This window comes from Mya arenaria, chromosome 5 (assembly GCF_026914265.1).
Source record: "Mya arenaria isolate MELC-2E11 chromosome 5, ASM2691426v1".
NCBI lineage: Eukaryota > Metazoa > Mollusca > Bivalvia > Myida > Myidae > Mya > Mya arenaria.
Window position 1 is genome coordinate 30,367,828 of NC_069126.1, and position 13,001 is coordinate 30,380,828.

Genomic DNA, 13,001 nt, shown 5'->3' on the forward strand with positions numbered 1-13,001 from the left:
TGAAATGATATAATAAATATACACACGAAAGGCATATTTACTGGAATACATGTTGAATAATTCAAGAAAATCCATCCATCAATAATACAAAAATGCTATTGGTAACGTTTCACTAAAGTTTCATAGTGTGAAGTTTGAATAACTTTAAGGTTTCACAAAGAGCAGCTTTTTAAGATGCTATGCTATTTGAGTATCAAATTTATCAAACTGCTTTTAAACTATAGAAAACAATTCTTTTATTATTCTCTTTCATACATGATATCAAAATTTATGCAAACATTGCATTTAAAACCTTTTTCAATCTGTTTTAATTTCCTTATTCATAGCATTCAGTATCGATACAAATGTCAATTTAATGAATACATATACATACAAAAACTTATGTTTTTAACAATGCTCATCAACTAAAACAAAGTGTATTTTTAAACACTGATCGTCAATTAAAACAAAAATGACCAACGGAAACGCAACGAGACCAAACGCCACAAAAACTATTTCAAAATTTATCTCTTTCAGCACAACTGATACATAGATAAACGATGTCCTTAGACACGGACGTGTCAATAAACTCATTTGTATTTTCTTGTAATGTTGAGAGCGTTTGCTTAATGTCTTCTACTCACTCTATTTAGCAGATTTGAAAATCTCCGCCATGTTCTTCATTTAGTTGTTTGAGTCCTTGGTTAAGCGGGAACGATGTATACGCGCCCTGCACATTTGGGTTGTTCGCCATTTCTTTGCTATTAATGGATCCCATGAGCATTGTACATACATGTACACATTGCCCATCGATATCATCAAAACAGAAGATAGCTCCACTATGGCCATTTTCGCATAATCTACGAGGTCTCAACTCATTGGGTTCTTCACTGTCGTCCAGTATTTCTTTGATGAGTACGTATCGAGTGTTTGACGACCTTTGATCGAAGTCGGGGATTACAATTTTTCCAACTCTCGGTTGTGGTTCGTCTGCCCAGAAATGAACATGACGTTCACATAGATCTCTGCGATTGACCGTTGACATGTCCATTAACGAACTACTCATCGGCTTACCTTCGCTATCCCGAAACATTGTATTTGCAGAGATATTTGGCGATACCTTTGCAACCGAAATATCATAGAAACCACGGCGTGAACCAGACAACACGCGTGCAAGTGCTGTATTCCCCAATCTCTCGTCGACGTAATGTATTGATTGAACGTATGCAGGGTTGGCAAAGTGTCTAGCGAGTAGAACATGCAATTCTCCTTGCTTTCTTGCAAAACCTCCAAGTGTCGCAAACTGCCCCATGTCGTTCTTGATTCTAGTGCCCACTTGACAGGAAGAATAGTTGACCTGTTCATATCTTCCAACTATTATTTCAGTTTTGAAAACATCGAAGTCCTTCGCAGCAGCTTTTATCTTCAGGCACAATCCCTTGTATTCTTGGTCACTTCTAACACCTTGTGACACGTTAACAAATACTTCTAGTGTTGTATTTCTGAAACCGCATCCGTAAATTCTGTCGTCGATGATGTAAAGAGATTGTGCAAGCTAGTAAAGAATGATAAATCATTTTACTGTAGATATTTTGAAAGTTATAAAACCTATCGAACACATAAACATAATATAACCGTTACGGACAAAGGTGTGTTTGCTGATACTTTTTATACATGTAAACTCATTTTACTTATTTTTTCGTTACCCGTGTTACGTTCAAAGGTATACTGAAAGCGTGGAATAAGACGGTCGTTTTATGTTTGAAAGATAAGATGGGGATATAAAATTAAATTAAAAAGAATTACAAAAAAATACAACAAAAGCACGATTTACCTTGTTGCTGAGAACAGGAACATCAGCTTCTACAAAAGGACTCTCGTCTTGAGAAATTCCGCTTCTTCTGTACAAAGCATGGGCCTCATGAAGCGTATCCTTGATCATTTCGATCCGCTGTCTATCCGAAATACTCAATCTTTCCGACCCTGTACATTCTGTTTCCCGAAATTTCTTTCCTAAAATTTGGAAGTCTTTGCATGAATAAGTCACCGAACCGAACACTACTACTAAGGACTTTTAACTCAACTGCAACGTTCACAAGTGCGGTTAGCTACACTTACATCTACACTTATGATTTCTGTTTCGCAATCTCTCTATTAATACATTACCTCTGTAATGGGTTAGATATTGCCTTTAAATTATATTTTAGATATAGTATTATTGTTTAACATTACAAAATATTATGAAAAAAGAACAGATAAGCCTTTCGTTAACCACATATTTAATGATTCGCGAAAGAGCATAAAAATAAAACATCTTAATAATTAAGGTAATTAAACCTGATCTTGTGAGAGACGGTGAGCCAACATCGTCGATTGGTCGTTTAGAGTTAACTGTTGATTCAACTTTAACGCCATTTCCTTCATTTATTTGCTCCCTAGTTGTCGTCTGCGCTTGGTTGATTTGAAATTTAACCGGCTTAAGCTGGTCATAAAGCACCTTTAATGCAGTTATTCGACTTTTCAGCTTTCTCAAAACAAATGTTTCCAAGGTAGTACAAATGGTCATGGCAATTTGTTCACGAGAGCAACATTTGACAATTATATTCTTGTCTAGTTGTCTTCTAACGAATCGGAAAGCCTTCTTTGCTTCCTTTGGATTGTCTTCTACTATGATTAAAATGGCATTGATGTTGTCTTTAAATGGTTCGATGCTGCCATGTTGAACGTCATCGTATGTTGTAATTGTAATTAGTGGATGTATGCATCCTTTTCGTTTTGTTTCAGTTGTTCCGTCTCCATTCTCTGGTGATACCGATTTGCTTACTTCTTTTGCAGTGTTCTTGTATTGCAAATCATCCGCCGAAAGTTTATTCAAATGGTGACTTATTATTGAAATACATATCTCCCTAAAGTCCAATGGTGGGTCAGGAACTGAATTGTAAATGGTTCGTAAACATTACTGTGTTAGTTTAACTATAATTAGTTTTCAACAATGGTGAGGAAAGTTATATAAACGAATCTTCAATAACTCTCGCTGTCACGAGGGAAAATCGAGTGCCCTTAGAAACCCGAATTGTCCGATTGGTGAGTCAAAACTCAGATGCGCCCGGATCGGGAATCGAACAAAGCACAGCATAGTGAGAATCAAGTGCGCTAACCACAGTTAAGTTGGTTTTATTAAAATCAGTGCCTTTAAACGTGCAAATAATCAAACAAGGAATACGAAACGATTTGACCTGTATCACGAAGTGTTCTGCTTATAAACATTTATCCGTATCGACCGATACGCGGTTCCGACGGACACGCATTTATTAACCGAAATTTGAAAAACGTTTTCTCAAGACGTCAGAAAAGCGTCTTTTAATATTATCTTCTATATATCGAAACAATTGAAGTGCTTTAATTACTTTTTTATAATCTTTACAATAACTGTTAAACACACACAGCTGAATAAAGCTCACTAGAGTCTGCTTTCAACGTTTTGAACTGAACCCCTACTTTGATTTATATTATTTAATATAAATAACATTATTGTACAGAAATGTTTCCAACTGAAATGAATTTCTTTCGTCAAACAGTACTCACCAAAGATAGTTTCGGCCAATAGTGGTACAGTAACTGAATGAAAACTGGATCGTAAGCATGTTCCTTTTTTGTCAAGTTGATCGGCGATTTTAGACGTGTAAACATATCTAGGGAAAGCTTCCATGGGCAAGATGTGTTTTCGTACCGTGTACATTGTTTGCCTATCTGAAAACAAAGCTGAACAATGTTCATCATCATCATCATCATCATCATCAGCATCATCATCATCATCATCATCATCATCTTTTATCCTGTGAGCATGAAATGTATTCTACAACATTTTATTTTGTAACCTTGAGTTTTTTGTAATGCAAATATGTATAATTTAATATTGTAAGCCTTTTCATGTAAATTTTAATATTAATTTGCTTAATCATAATATTTATATATAAAAAGGAAAACTTTTGCTTTAAACAGTACAAATATCCTTTCTCACTTCAGCAACATTTCGAATCAACGACCAAATAAGTAATAAATTCATTCCCCTTAAATCACAAGACAAATCCATGATTTAATTCCTATTATGAAGATGTTATTTAATCCAATTAAAATCATTTAGGTTAATAATATTGTACGAAGAGTGTGACAAAGGACAAAGCTCTTTTGTACAGATATTAAGATTAATATAGTATTTCCTTTATTCGTAGTGGGAGAGCTGGACAAACAAAACAAAATAACCTTTAATTGTTTAAGAAATTATAAAAATTATTCCTCTGAACGATGAAATGATACAAACAATTAGATAAGTACGATCGTGTGTTTTTTTTAAAGAAGACTAATGTTTTGGCCATTATAGGGGTTATTCCGTGTTTTTCCTCTATAGATGTAGAGCGGGACAAAATAAAAAACACAACAGAACAATTTTATCTTATTAAATATGTGATCTCATTCCTTCACCGTTTGTAGAACTTTTGCGCGTTTTGTCATTAAACTATTTATCATATTTATTTCATTACATTATTAGAACATTGGGTTGTCATGGGTTCCAAAAGAAAATGACATACGGAAATTAAAACTTAGGTCAGTGTTATTTTTTAAATTGACAACGAAATGTTCTTTCATTTAAATTATACAATGAGCATTGACAAAATATTTAGTCCCACATTCGTGAGACTTACTGAAGAAAATAGTCGAAAACAGTCGATTCAACATTCGGAACTCCTCGGTCATTTTTATCGAAAACAGCCTCGGATGTATTGGGACGGTTTACATACTCAAAAAGTGGTACGTTTAAGTCCGCTGCAAGTAGTAATCGCGTAGTAATTTTATTTAGCAGTTAAGCTTTATGACTTTACACTTGGAAATCTTAATTATGTTTGCAATAATATACTTCACTGACAATCAATTTAAGCTTAGATCAATAAAAACAATTCTAAAACATTACATTTCATAAATGATATAATTCAATTTTTTTAGAACTACTTCAATTGATGTACCGGCATATCTCCGAGGTTGTTTTCGATAAAAATGGCCGAGGAGCTCCGAATGTCGATTCAATCGATATTTTCTGTTAGGAATGTAATTCCCGAAAACATCAATAAAGCTGCCGATAACATTATTGCAGTATGATGTTTGTGAGCCTGTGAGAACTTTTTCATACTTGGCTAGTTTATTTCATTTTCTAATGTGTCTTTGTTTCGACAATTAGCTCCTTTTTTAACGTTAAAACCAGGTAAATCCTTCAATGACCGATTTAACGTATACATAATCATTAGTTTTTTCCGACTTTTAAAGACAATATATTGACCTAACCTTATTTAACTTACTTTGGCACAATGTTATTCGAGGGTTTGTTCTTTGATTGTTGTTTTAATGTGAGGGAGGGGGTGGGTGGGTGTTGCTGGAGTTTCCGGAAACACACACACTTGTCCGGCTTTGTAGGGCGCGAGTACGCTAACCGTTTAAAAATGTATGTTTCAACTTGCATAATTGTATTCAAATACGTAAGGGAAAGCATAGTTAGTTCACATTGCGAATGCAGTTTTAAAACTCTTGTTTTAGAATTGAACGTGCTGTTTCGCAAACGACTTTTTAATCCAATTGCAAATTTTACAAGAACATGTAATAAAACGTACAAGCTTATGTGCACGTGGTGTTTACAAACATCTCATTTTTAATAACTCTTACATGTAATGAATATTTAAAAAACAACTTTTGAACTAGCTGTGATATTTGAACCCCCTAGCAAAACTATTTTTTTGGCCAAATTGTATAATCTTTTTTTTATCAAGTACTGGGTATAACCCATCCTTTAAATCATTGAACAATGATGTTGTTGTTTTCTATTTTAGTTAAGTGCTGTTAATGACGATATTGCGTGTATAACTCTTGAAACATTCATTAATTGCGTTCTCGCGGTTTTACATTGAATGTCTATAATTACATTCAGTCAATGTCGTAAATTCCTGTCATTTTAACTTTTATTTCCTACCCATGTTACTAAACTTTAATAACTGACTACAAAGAATAATTGAATTGCTAGCTATGTCTTCTGTCCGTCTGTCTGCTTTTCAATCGGCGTGTCACAAAAGCGGTGCTACACCTGTTTAGCCACCCAATAGTTTGCCTGCTAATAAACAGTGAAATTGAATAGTGTATAATTCATGTTCTGTGGAATATTGCTTTTCTATTTTATTCCCTTATTATTCAAAAGGAGTCATTTATATTTTGTAAAAGGCTAATAGTAGAGAGGTTGCAAATAATTGTGTTCGAGTACGCGTACGTGTGGACTACTTTGTGTGCACTACGTCGCCGAGGTTTGTGCACATTGTTCAATTAAAGAATTACATGAACGACGTACGAGGAATGTGATGAATGATAACAAAGAATCCTGGTACAAATTTTAAGTGCAATTTCACAAACGACTTTGTAACTGAACTGCATCTTTTAGCAATACGTGTAGCTAAAAGCAAACGTTCATGTACACGTCGTCTTTCAAACAATCCCTTTCAATAATATTTTTCATTTAATTGCTATTTCTTAAAAACTTTTTTGAACTAACTTAATTAAAATAAACAATCATCCTTTCAAACTCCTAGCAAAATTGTACATCGACACTTCGAACAATATTTTTTTAACAAATGGCCTATCTTATTAAACTTTCATATGTGTATGCCTAACGCAGACAAAGGCTTTGTAAACAATTGTGGTTTGTTGACGATATCGTATGGCTTATTCCACTACCAAAAGCTTGATTTGTAATTGGCGTGCTATCTTGACTTGAACAGGACATTAATTGCTTAGATTTTCTTTTCGTCGTGTCCAATACTATGGGATTCAATGAATAGTTTTATTTCCAAGTACTGATAATATCTCGTGCCTGTTAGTCTCTTATACTCATTGTTTTAAGGTAACGAAATGAATTGCCAAGTAAACATCCAGTCAATATAGTATTATTTTTATATATATATATTAGCATTTTATTCCTACCGTGCCATTAAGCTTTTATTCTTGACTGTACAGAGACAATTGAAATTACTAATCATGTCTCCTTAACGTATAGACGGCGGAGAAAGGTTAATGGTTGTTGGTCTATTTCAAATCTCCATAAGTCTGTCCGTCTGCCAATCTGTGTCACAAACAACGGAATACCAATCTGACACTTCTTGTGCAATCAAAATGATACTTAAAAGGTGAACTCACTTTCGAGATTTCGTATGTATTAGTTTTCAATGAAGATCGTATAAATATAAAAGCACTGTAATAAGTGCCGTTTGAAAATTCCTGTCATATTGGAACTTAACATAAAAAAGACATTACAATTAAGTATGTGTTACATTCATGATGGCTTTGTTCAAATAAATTACTCTGACCGACTTGTCCCATTTGAAATGAGCTGCTACAGGTGTGCAAAAGCCTCATGCATACGAACTTTAATTACTATTCGTCAATGCTAGCTTAAGTTAATGGGCGGAAACCAATGGTTTGACTATTTTTCTTTTTTAGTTTGATATAGTATTGCAAAATCGAATGAGTCATAGTTAACTATTCTTTTATCGTTTTTAGAAAATTATGTGCGCTTTTCTATTGATAGCGTATGAACTTTTTGTATCATTTTCAGAAAATTGGTTATTACAGTGAAGTTTTTCTCAGTGGATAATGTTTCATGAACATGAACTAGGCACAATTAAATTGCCAATGTCATTTTGATCTAGCCAACATTCATTCAAATTATACAATGAACATGGCACTAATACAGTGATACATTCGTGAATTCTTAAATAGAATGGTCGATATCAGTTGATGCCAAGTATGCTAAGTCACATTCGTTGGCACAATGTTGAGCGATGGTGTGGTATTGTGTGTTATTGTGTGAAACGAAGTAACAATACAAATATTCTTAGAGACCGAAAACCATATTAACATAAACCCATGCCAAGGATAAAACCCGGGCAGCCGTGGCGAGGATGGACTGCGTAACCGCACAGCAATTTATATTGTAAGTTGTACCATGTAATACAAATACGAACTGCCAATCGTAGTAAGTTCACTTGGCAAATAATAAAAATGATAAGGTTACGAAACGCTACTTGTTCGAGTACTTTTTGTGCACAACTTCATTCATTGTACAATATTTACACCTCAAGTTCCATTCCTTAAATAAAATGCCTTTCGGCAAATGCGTTTATTAGTCGATGAACGCAACATCTTCGGATATGTTCGGATCGTGAGTCGTCGCGTATTAATATTAACAGCGTACTACTTTTATGAATGAAATGTTTTGCTGCAGACGAGTCATAGGTTTAAAATGGTTGACGCTGATTTCGGCACATTTGACGCTGATTTCGGGCACATTTGAAGTCGATTTGTTTGATATGCTATCAGAACTAGATCTTCTATTGGTTTTGAATGAAGTTACCGGCTTCGAAAATGCGAACATCATGCACACAGGCAAGGAAACCAAAATTGAAACTAAAAGTGAAACCGAAATTGGGTCACTCGGTCGATTTAAACCAAAAACAGAATAAGAGGTTAAAAACATTGAAGACAAAAACCATGCAGCTGAAACGAAGAATAACACCCAATGGGACCTCAAAATATTTCAAGGTTAGAATATTTATAGATTCTACAAAAATGGTTTATTTCAATGACTGAGTTATAAAGTTTACAAATAAATATTTGCATGTATGTGGTTTATTTTTTTAAATATTAACAACAATATGTGCACATTTTATTAACAATGAAAAAAATGATACTTCCACACACATCAAACTAATTTTGTTTTCCTTTCACCGTTGACTTAAATTTTGTGTGATTCTATGGTAGTTTTTTTTATCTTACTGGAACATAATTCATTCTTTCCCAGACTGGCACTTGTCTGTACATGGGGATGTTGATGATTGGGCCACAATTGACGAGGGACGTTTTAACAACCTGTTAAGATGTTTTACTGCGAGGTAGCTCATCAGGAGAAGAAAAGCAAGTCTGCTGAATCGCATCCGAAGGTTTGTCACAAAACACCATGAAAAGCATCAGGGTTGCTCTCAATCGTCACTCGAGTGATATTGGTATGACTAAAACATACTTATACTAAAAGTTTTCAATTGTAACACTTCATTAAAGAAATTAGATTAATTTAACTTTGATTCTTAGTTTAATTTTGTAAAAAAAAAATTAAGAGAAGTAATTGTTTTTATTTCTAAATTTGTCATCGAAAACCCTATTTTTTTATATCATTCAGGCAGACATTGTCCATGGCTAAATGTTCTAATCAGCAAACCGCACAATCAACGGTCTCCTCAAAACCCAGATGCGGGATGGTCTACCTCTTCGTACAAAACACAAAAGTATCATCAGCAATGGTGATTTGCTGATTATAGGTAAGAAATATTGTATACCTAAGGGCGGTTATAGGATTTCATGTTAGCGGTATTTCAAGTGTCAGGGGCACATCTTTATGATATGCCACCATTTCAAAAACTATTAATTGGTATGATTTAAATGTAAATAGTTTATATTTTACAGTCTGAAATGGCAGATTACGGTGTTTTCTGTTTAATTCCGGTATAGATATATAAAAAACTTTACACATTAAGTCAGTTATAACACTGACAGTGAATATAATAAAAATGCTAAAGAAACATGATCAAACATACAATATATCTCAATATTAGCATTTTTGCTTCTATTTAATAAAAAGTGAAAATATACACATTATTTGCAGCAAAGGTGAGACTTACCTACAACATTTAAGCATGCAGTCTGGTATAACCTTGCGATTCATTTTGTCAGCAGGGACTTGGAGTTCCATCAACAACTTAAGCGGGACTCGTTTGAGTTTCTGTTTGATATAGATGGTTTAGAATATGCGCGGCTTACACATGAAACCCAGCTGATAAATTGCAGGGAAGAATTACAAAGGATCAAGCGCCTTCTGACAGGAGGATGTACGCCACTTGGTCTGAGGCATGCCCGTTCGCTCTACTGAAGGCTCTTGTTGCAAATACAGATCCATCTGCAGAATTTATTTTTAAATTATGCAATTAGAATGTTTTGATGTCATCCGCCACAACTTCGGTCTGGTATATCAAATCACCACTCTCGGCCAGAACATACAGCCTCTTCATAAGTGACATAGTTGAGGGATAATAATCCCATCAGACTTCGTTCTAAGCACCACCTTGACATTGAAAGTTGTTGTTTGAATTATTTCAGCAGACGGGGATATATGTTTAACAGTATTACCTTATGCTTTGTTAAATTACTATTTGCCATTTGCGTTTCAATTTTACGTAAAAACCAGGCTTTATTTTGGAACTATTTTTATCGTAGCAATAAAAAAGGTTAACCGGTCGGGTCGTTCTATTTATGGAAAGGGTAAGAAAGAATTACAGAATGTTTTACATGAAATGGTTATTTCAATACAACTTTTGAACGAATTAAGACAAATGAACAGTAACATTTTCCTCCTAAAACAATTCACACGTCGAACAATTTTTTAAGTTCAAGTTATTGGTATTAATCTGTAAACATATCTGTAATCTATTACTTAGTCATCTAAACTTTAAAGACACTGCTTGCGTTACTGATTTACATAATATAAAAATGTGAAAAAGCTGAGGAGGGAGGTATCAATTAAAGCCCACAAAAATATTCATAGTATCTCTATTGTTTTGGAGTTAACTGACATGCCATTTAAATGTCTATTGCGTGGTTAGCCTACATCAGCCTTAAGGAGGAAATAACGTTTGATTGTAAAGTTAAACACTCAAACGCACATGATTCTATTATTTGATTCCCTGCAAGCTGAAGGTTCACAACACGACATTCAGGAATTTAGGTAACTTCTTAATGACGAAGAAGGCCTCGCTGATAACGCTCGTTTCTTCTGTCTTCATTATTAAGATGCTACCTTATATTTTCAAGCTATCATTTAATACATTTAACACCGGTGAATAGTTCTGTCGTTTTCAGCCGAATAACATATATTCAATTCCAATGGTTACACTCAGTCAATATCTGAAAGTCATGCAATAATATATCTGCACTTTTAGTTTTATCCATGTGGCTTGAATGCGCGATTTCACAGAAAAAGAATAACATTGCTTGTTATGTCTCCCTACACATGAAGTGGGGAGTGAAATCATAAGGAACGTGTTTTATACGAAAACAATCCTAAACAATTGACACGTCGAAAAATTCTTTAAGTTCAAGTTATTGGCATTAAACTGTAAACATATCGGTAATATATTACTTAGTCATCTAAACTTTGTTGTATTTTAAAAGACACTGCTTACGTTACTGATTGAGATACTATAAAAATGTCGAATATCTGAGGAGGGAGGTATCAATTAAAGCCCACAATAATATTCATAGTATCTCTATTGTTTGGGAGTTAACTGATATGTCATTTAAATGTTTATTCATTGCGTGTTTAGCCTACATCCGCCTTAGGTCGGACCTGGCGCTTAATTGTAAAGATCTTAAGTTTAACAATAAAGCGCACATGAATCCATTGTTTGATTCCCCGTCAGCTGAAGGTTCACTACACGACATTCAGGAATTTAGGTTACTTCTTTATGGTGGAGAAGGGCTCGCTGGATACGCTCGTTTCGTCTGTTTTCATTATAAAGACGCGGTGAATAGTTCGGTAGTTTTCGGCCGATAACATATATTCAATTCCAATGGTTACTCTCAGTCAATATCTGAAAGTCATGCCATAGTATATCAGCACTTTTATTTGTATCCATGTGGTTTGAATGCGTGATTTCGGAGAAAAAGACTAACATTGCTTGATATGTATCCCTACACATGTAGTGGTGTGAAACGGGTTGATTTATGTGCCGTCTGAATTTATATTCCTTTCAATGACTGCTTCTCTGTTTGTCTGTCAATGTGTGTGTCACCAAAATCGGGCTACTCCATTGGTATTACCTGTTCCAAGTAAATAGGTTCTTATCCCATGGTTATTTGGACGTTTTGCAAACATTCAAAAATTATTTGAACATAATATTCAATTGACACGACTGATGTGTATTGTGTTATATTCAAAATGGCTTCATTATATTCGTATCGACTACTCTGAACGACTTGTCCCTTTTGAAATGGACTGTTACATGTGTCTGTAGCGTGAGGAATGTCTTGCTATAATTTTCAAGATCAACCTTTGATATAGCGATCAATGTGCTTATACCTGTATATATGACGTTGTGTGATTACGCCTTGTCTGAATAGTGTGGTATTATGCCAAAAGGAATGTAAACTTGTGGATCTATGCTTTATTAAGTTTGTCAAAACTATCTATCTTACATATTTTTGGGGTATGAAACTCGGATGATTTGAACTTCAAGATTGTTATTGACACTTCCATTTCAGTTTGAGCTGTATAGAACAGAATCTGGGATTATAATGGAGATATTCGTAGCATAACAATCTTAAAGTTCTCAGTTGCTTTATTTCATAATATTCTTAATGTTAATCCTAATAAGCTAACTAGACCACTTTTGAGTCCACTTCCATCGATTTTATCACAATATGTAGTTACCCTCACCTTCACTTTTGCTTAATTAAAATCATATAAGTATAAGAAACGGCTGAATCTTCAGTTGAAATACATTTCTGCCAACAGTACTCACAAAAGACGGCTTTGTCCTCATCTGACGATCGTGTTAACATTCAATGTATTTTCATTTTTCAATTAAATGTATCGTTCCTTTGACAAAATCCTTTATGTTCTTACCTTAGTAGCAAGTTGTAAAAAAATAACTTGTTTAACGTTTCGAGACAGTAAAGCATAAATGAATATGTGATATTGAACGAAAGTGTAAATGGAAGATCAACCAGAATAAACTTAAATATCTGTTTATTAACTTGTCTTTAAATATACTTTGGGCAAGGCTGTACGTACTGTTTGTCTACATACGAGATTTAAATACTGAAACTCAATTTGTAAGATTCCTATACTGTAAAGCGAGGCTTTTTGCTATGTTTTCCTTATT

At 34.2% G+C, this 13,001-nt stretch overlaps 1 protein-coding gene across 2 annotated transcripts; it reads right to left on the reverse strand.

Annotated features, from left to right (window-relative positions):
• Positions 1-10,064, reverse strand: LOC128233632 (uncharacterized). 2 transcript variants are annotated; one of them, XM_052947399.1, is made up of 5 exons: positions 9,744-10,064; positions 3,565-3,729; positions 2,317-2,910; positions 1,814-1,992; positions 1-1,534 (listed from the first exon to the last, which is right to left on the reverse strand). In XM_052947399.1, the coding sequence occupies exons 2-5, from the start codon at positions 3,716-3,718 to the stop codon at positions 629-631; spliced, it is 1,833 nt and encodes a 610-aa protein (XP_052803359.1). In that variant the 5' UTR covers positions 3,719-3,729; positions 9,744-10,064; the 3' UTR covers positions 1-628. The 2 variants fall into 2 exon arrangements, with proteins under 2 accessions (XP_052803359.1, XP_052803358.1); XM_052947398.1 differs by lacking the exon at positions 9,744-10,064 and adding an exon at positions 4,001-4,059.
• Positions 10,065-13,001: the final 2,937 nt, after the last annotated feature.

Bases quoted from the DNA above. Each gene is read 5' to 3' on its own strand.
- LOC128233632 (XM_052947399.1), bottom strand. From the start codon at position 3,718: ATGTACACGGTACGAAAACACATCTTGCCCATGGAAGCTTTCCCTAGA. The intron at 1,993-2,316 runs GTTTAATTACCT...TCCAAATTTTAG, and splicing joins ACCGTCTCTCACAAGATCAG to GAAAGAAATTTCGGGAAACA. The intron at 1,535-1,813 runs GTAAATCGTGCT...ATTCTTTACTAG, and splicing joins TTCCTGTTCTCAGCAACAAG to CTTGCACAATCTCTTTACAT.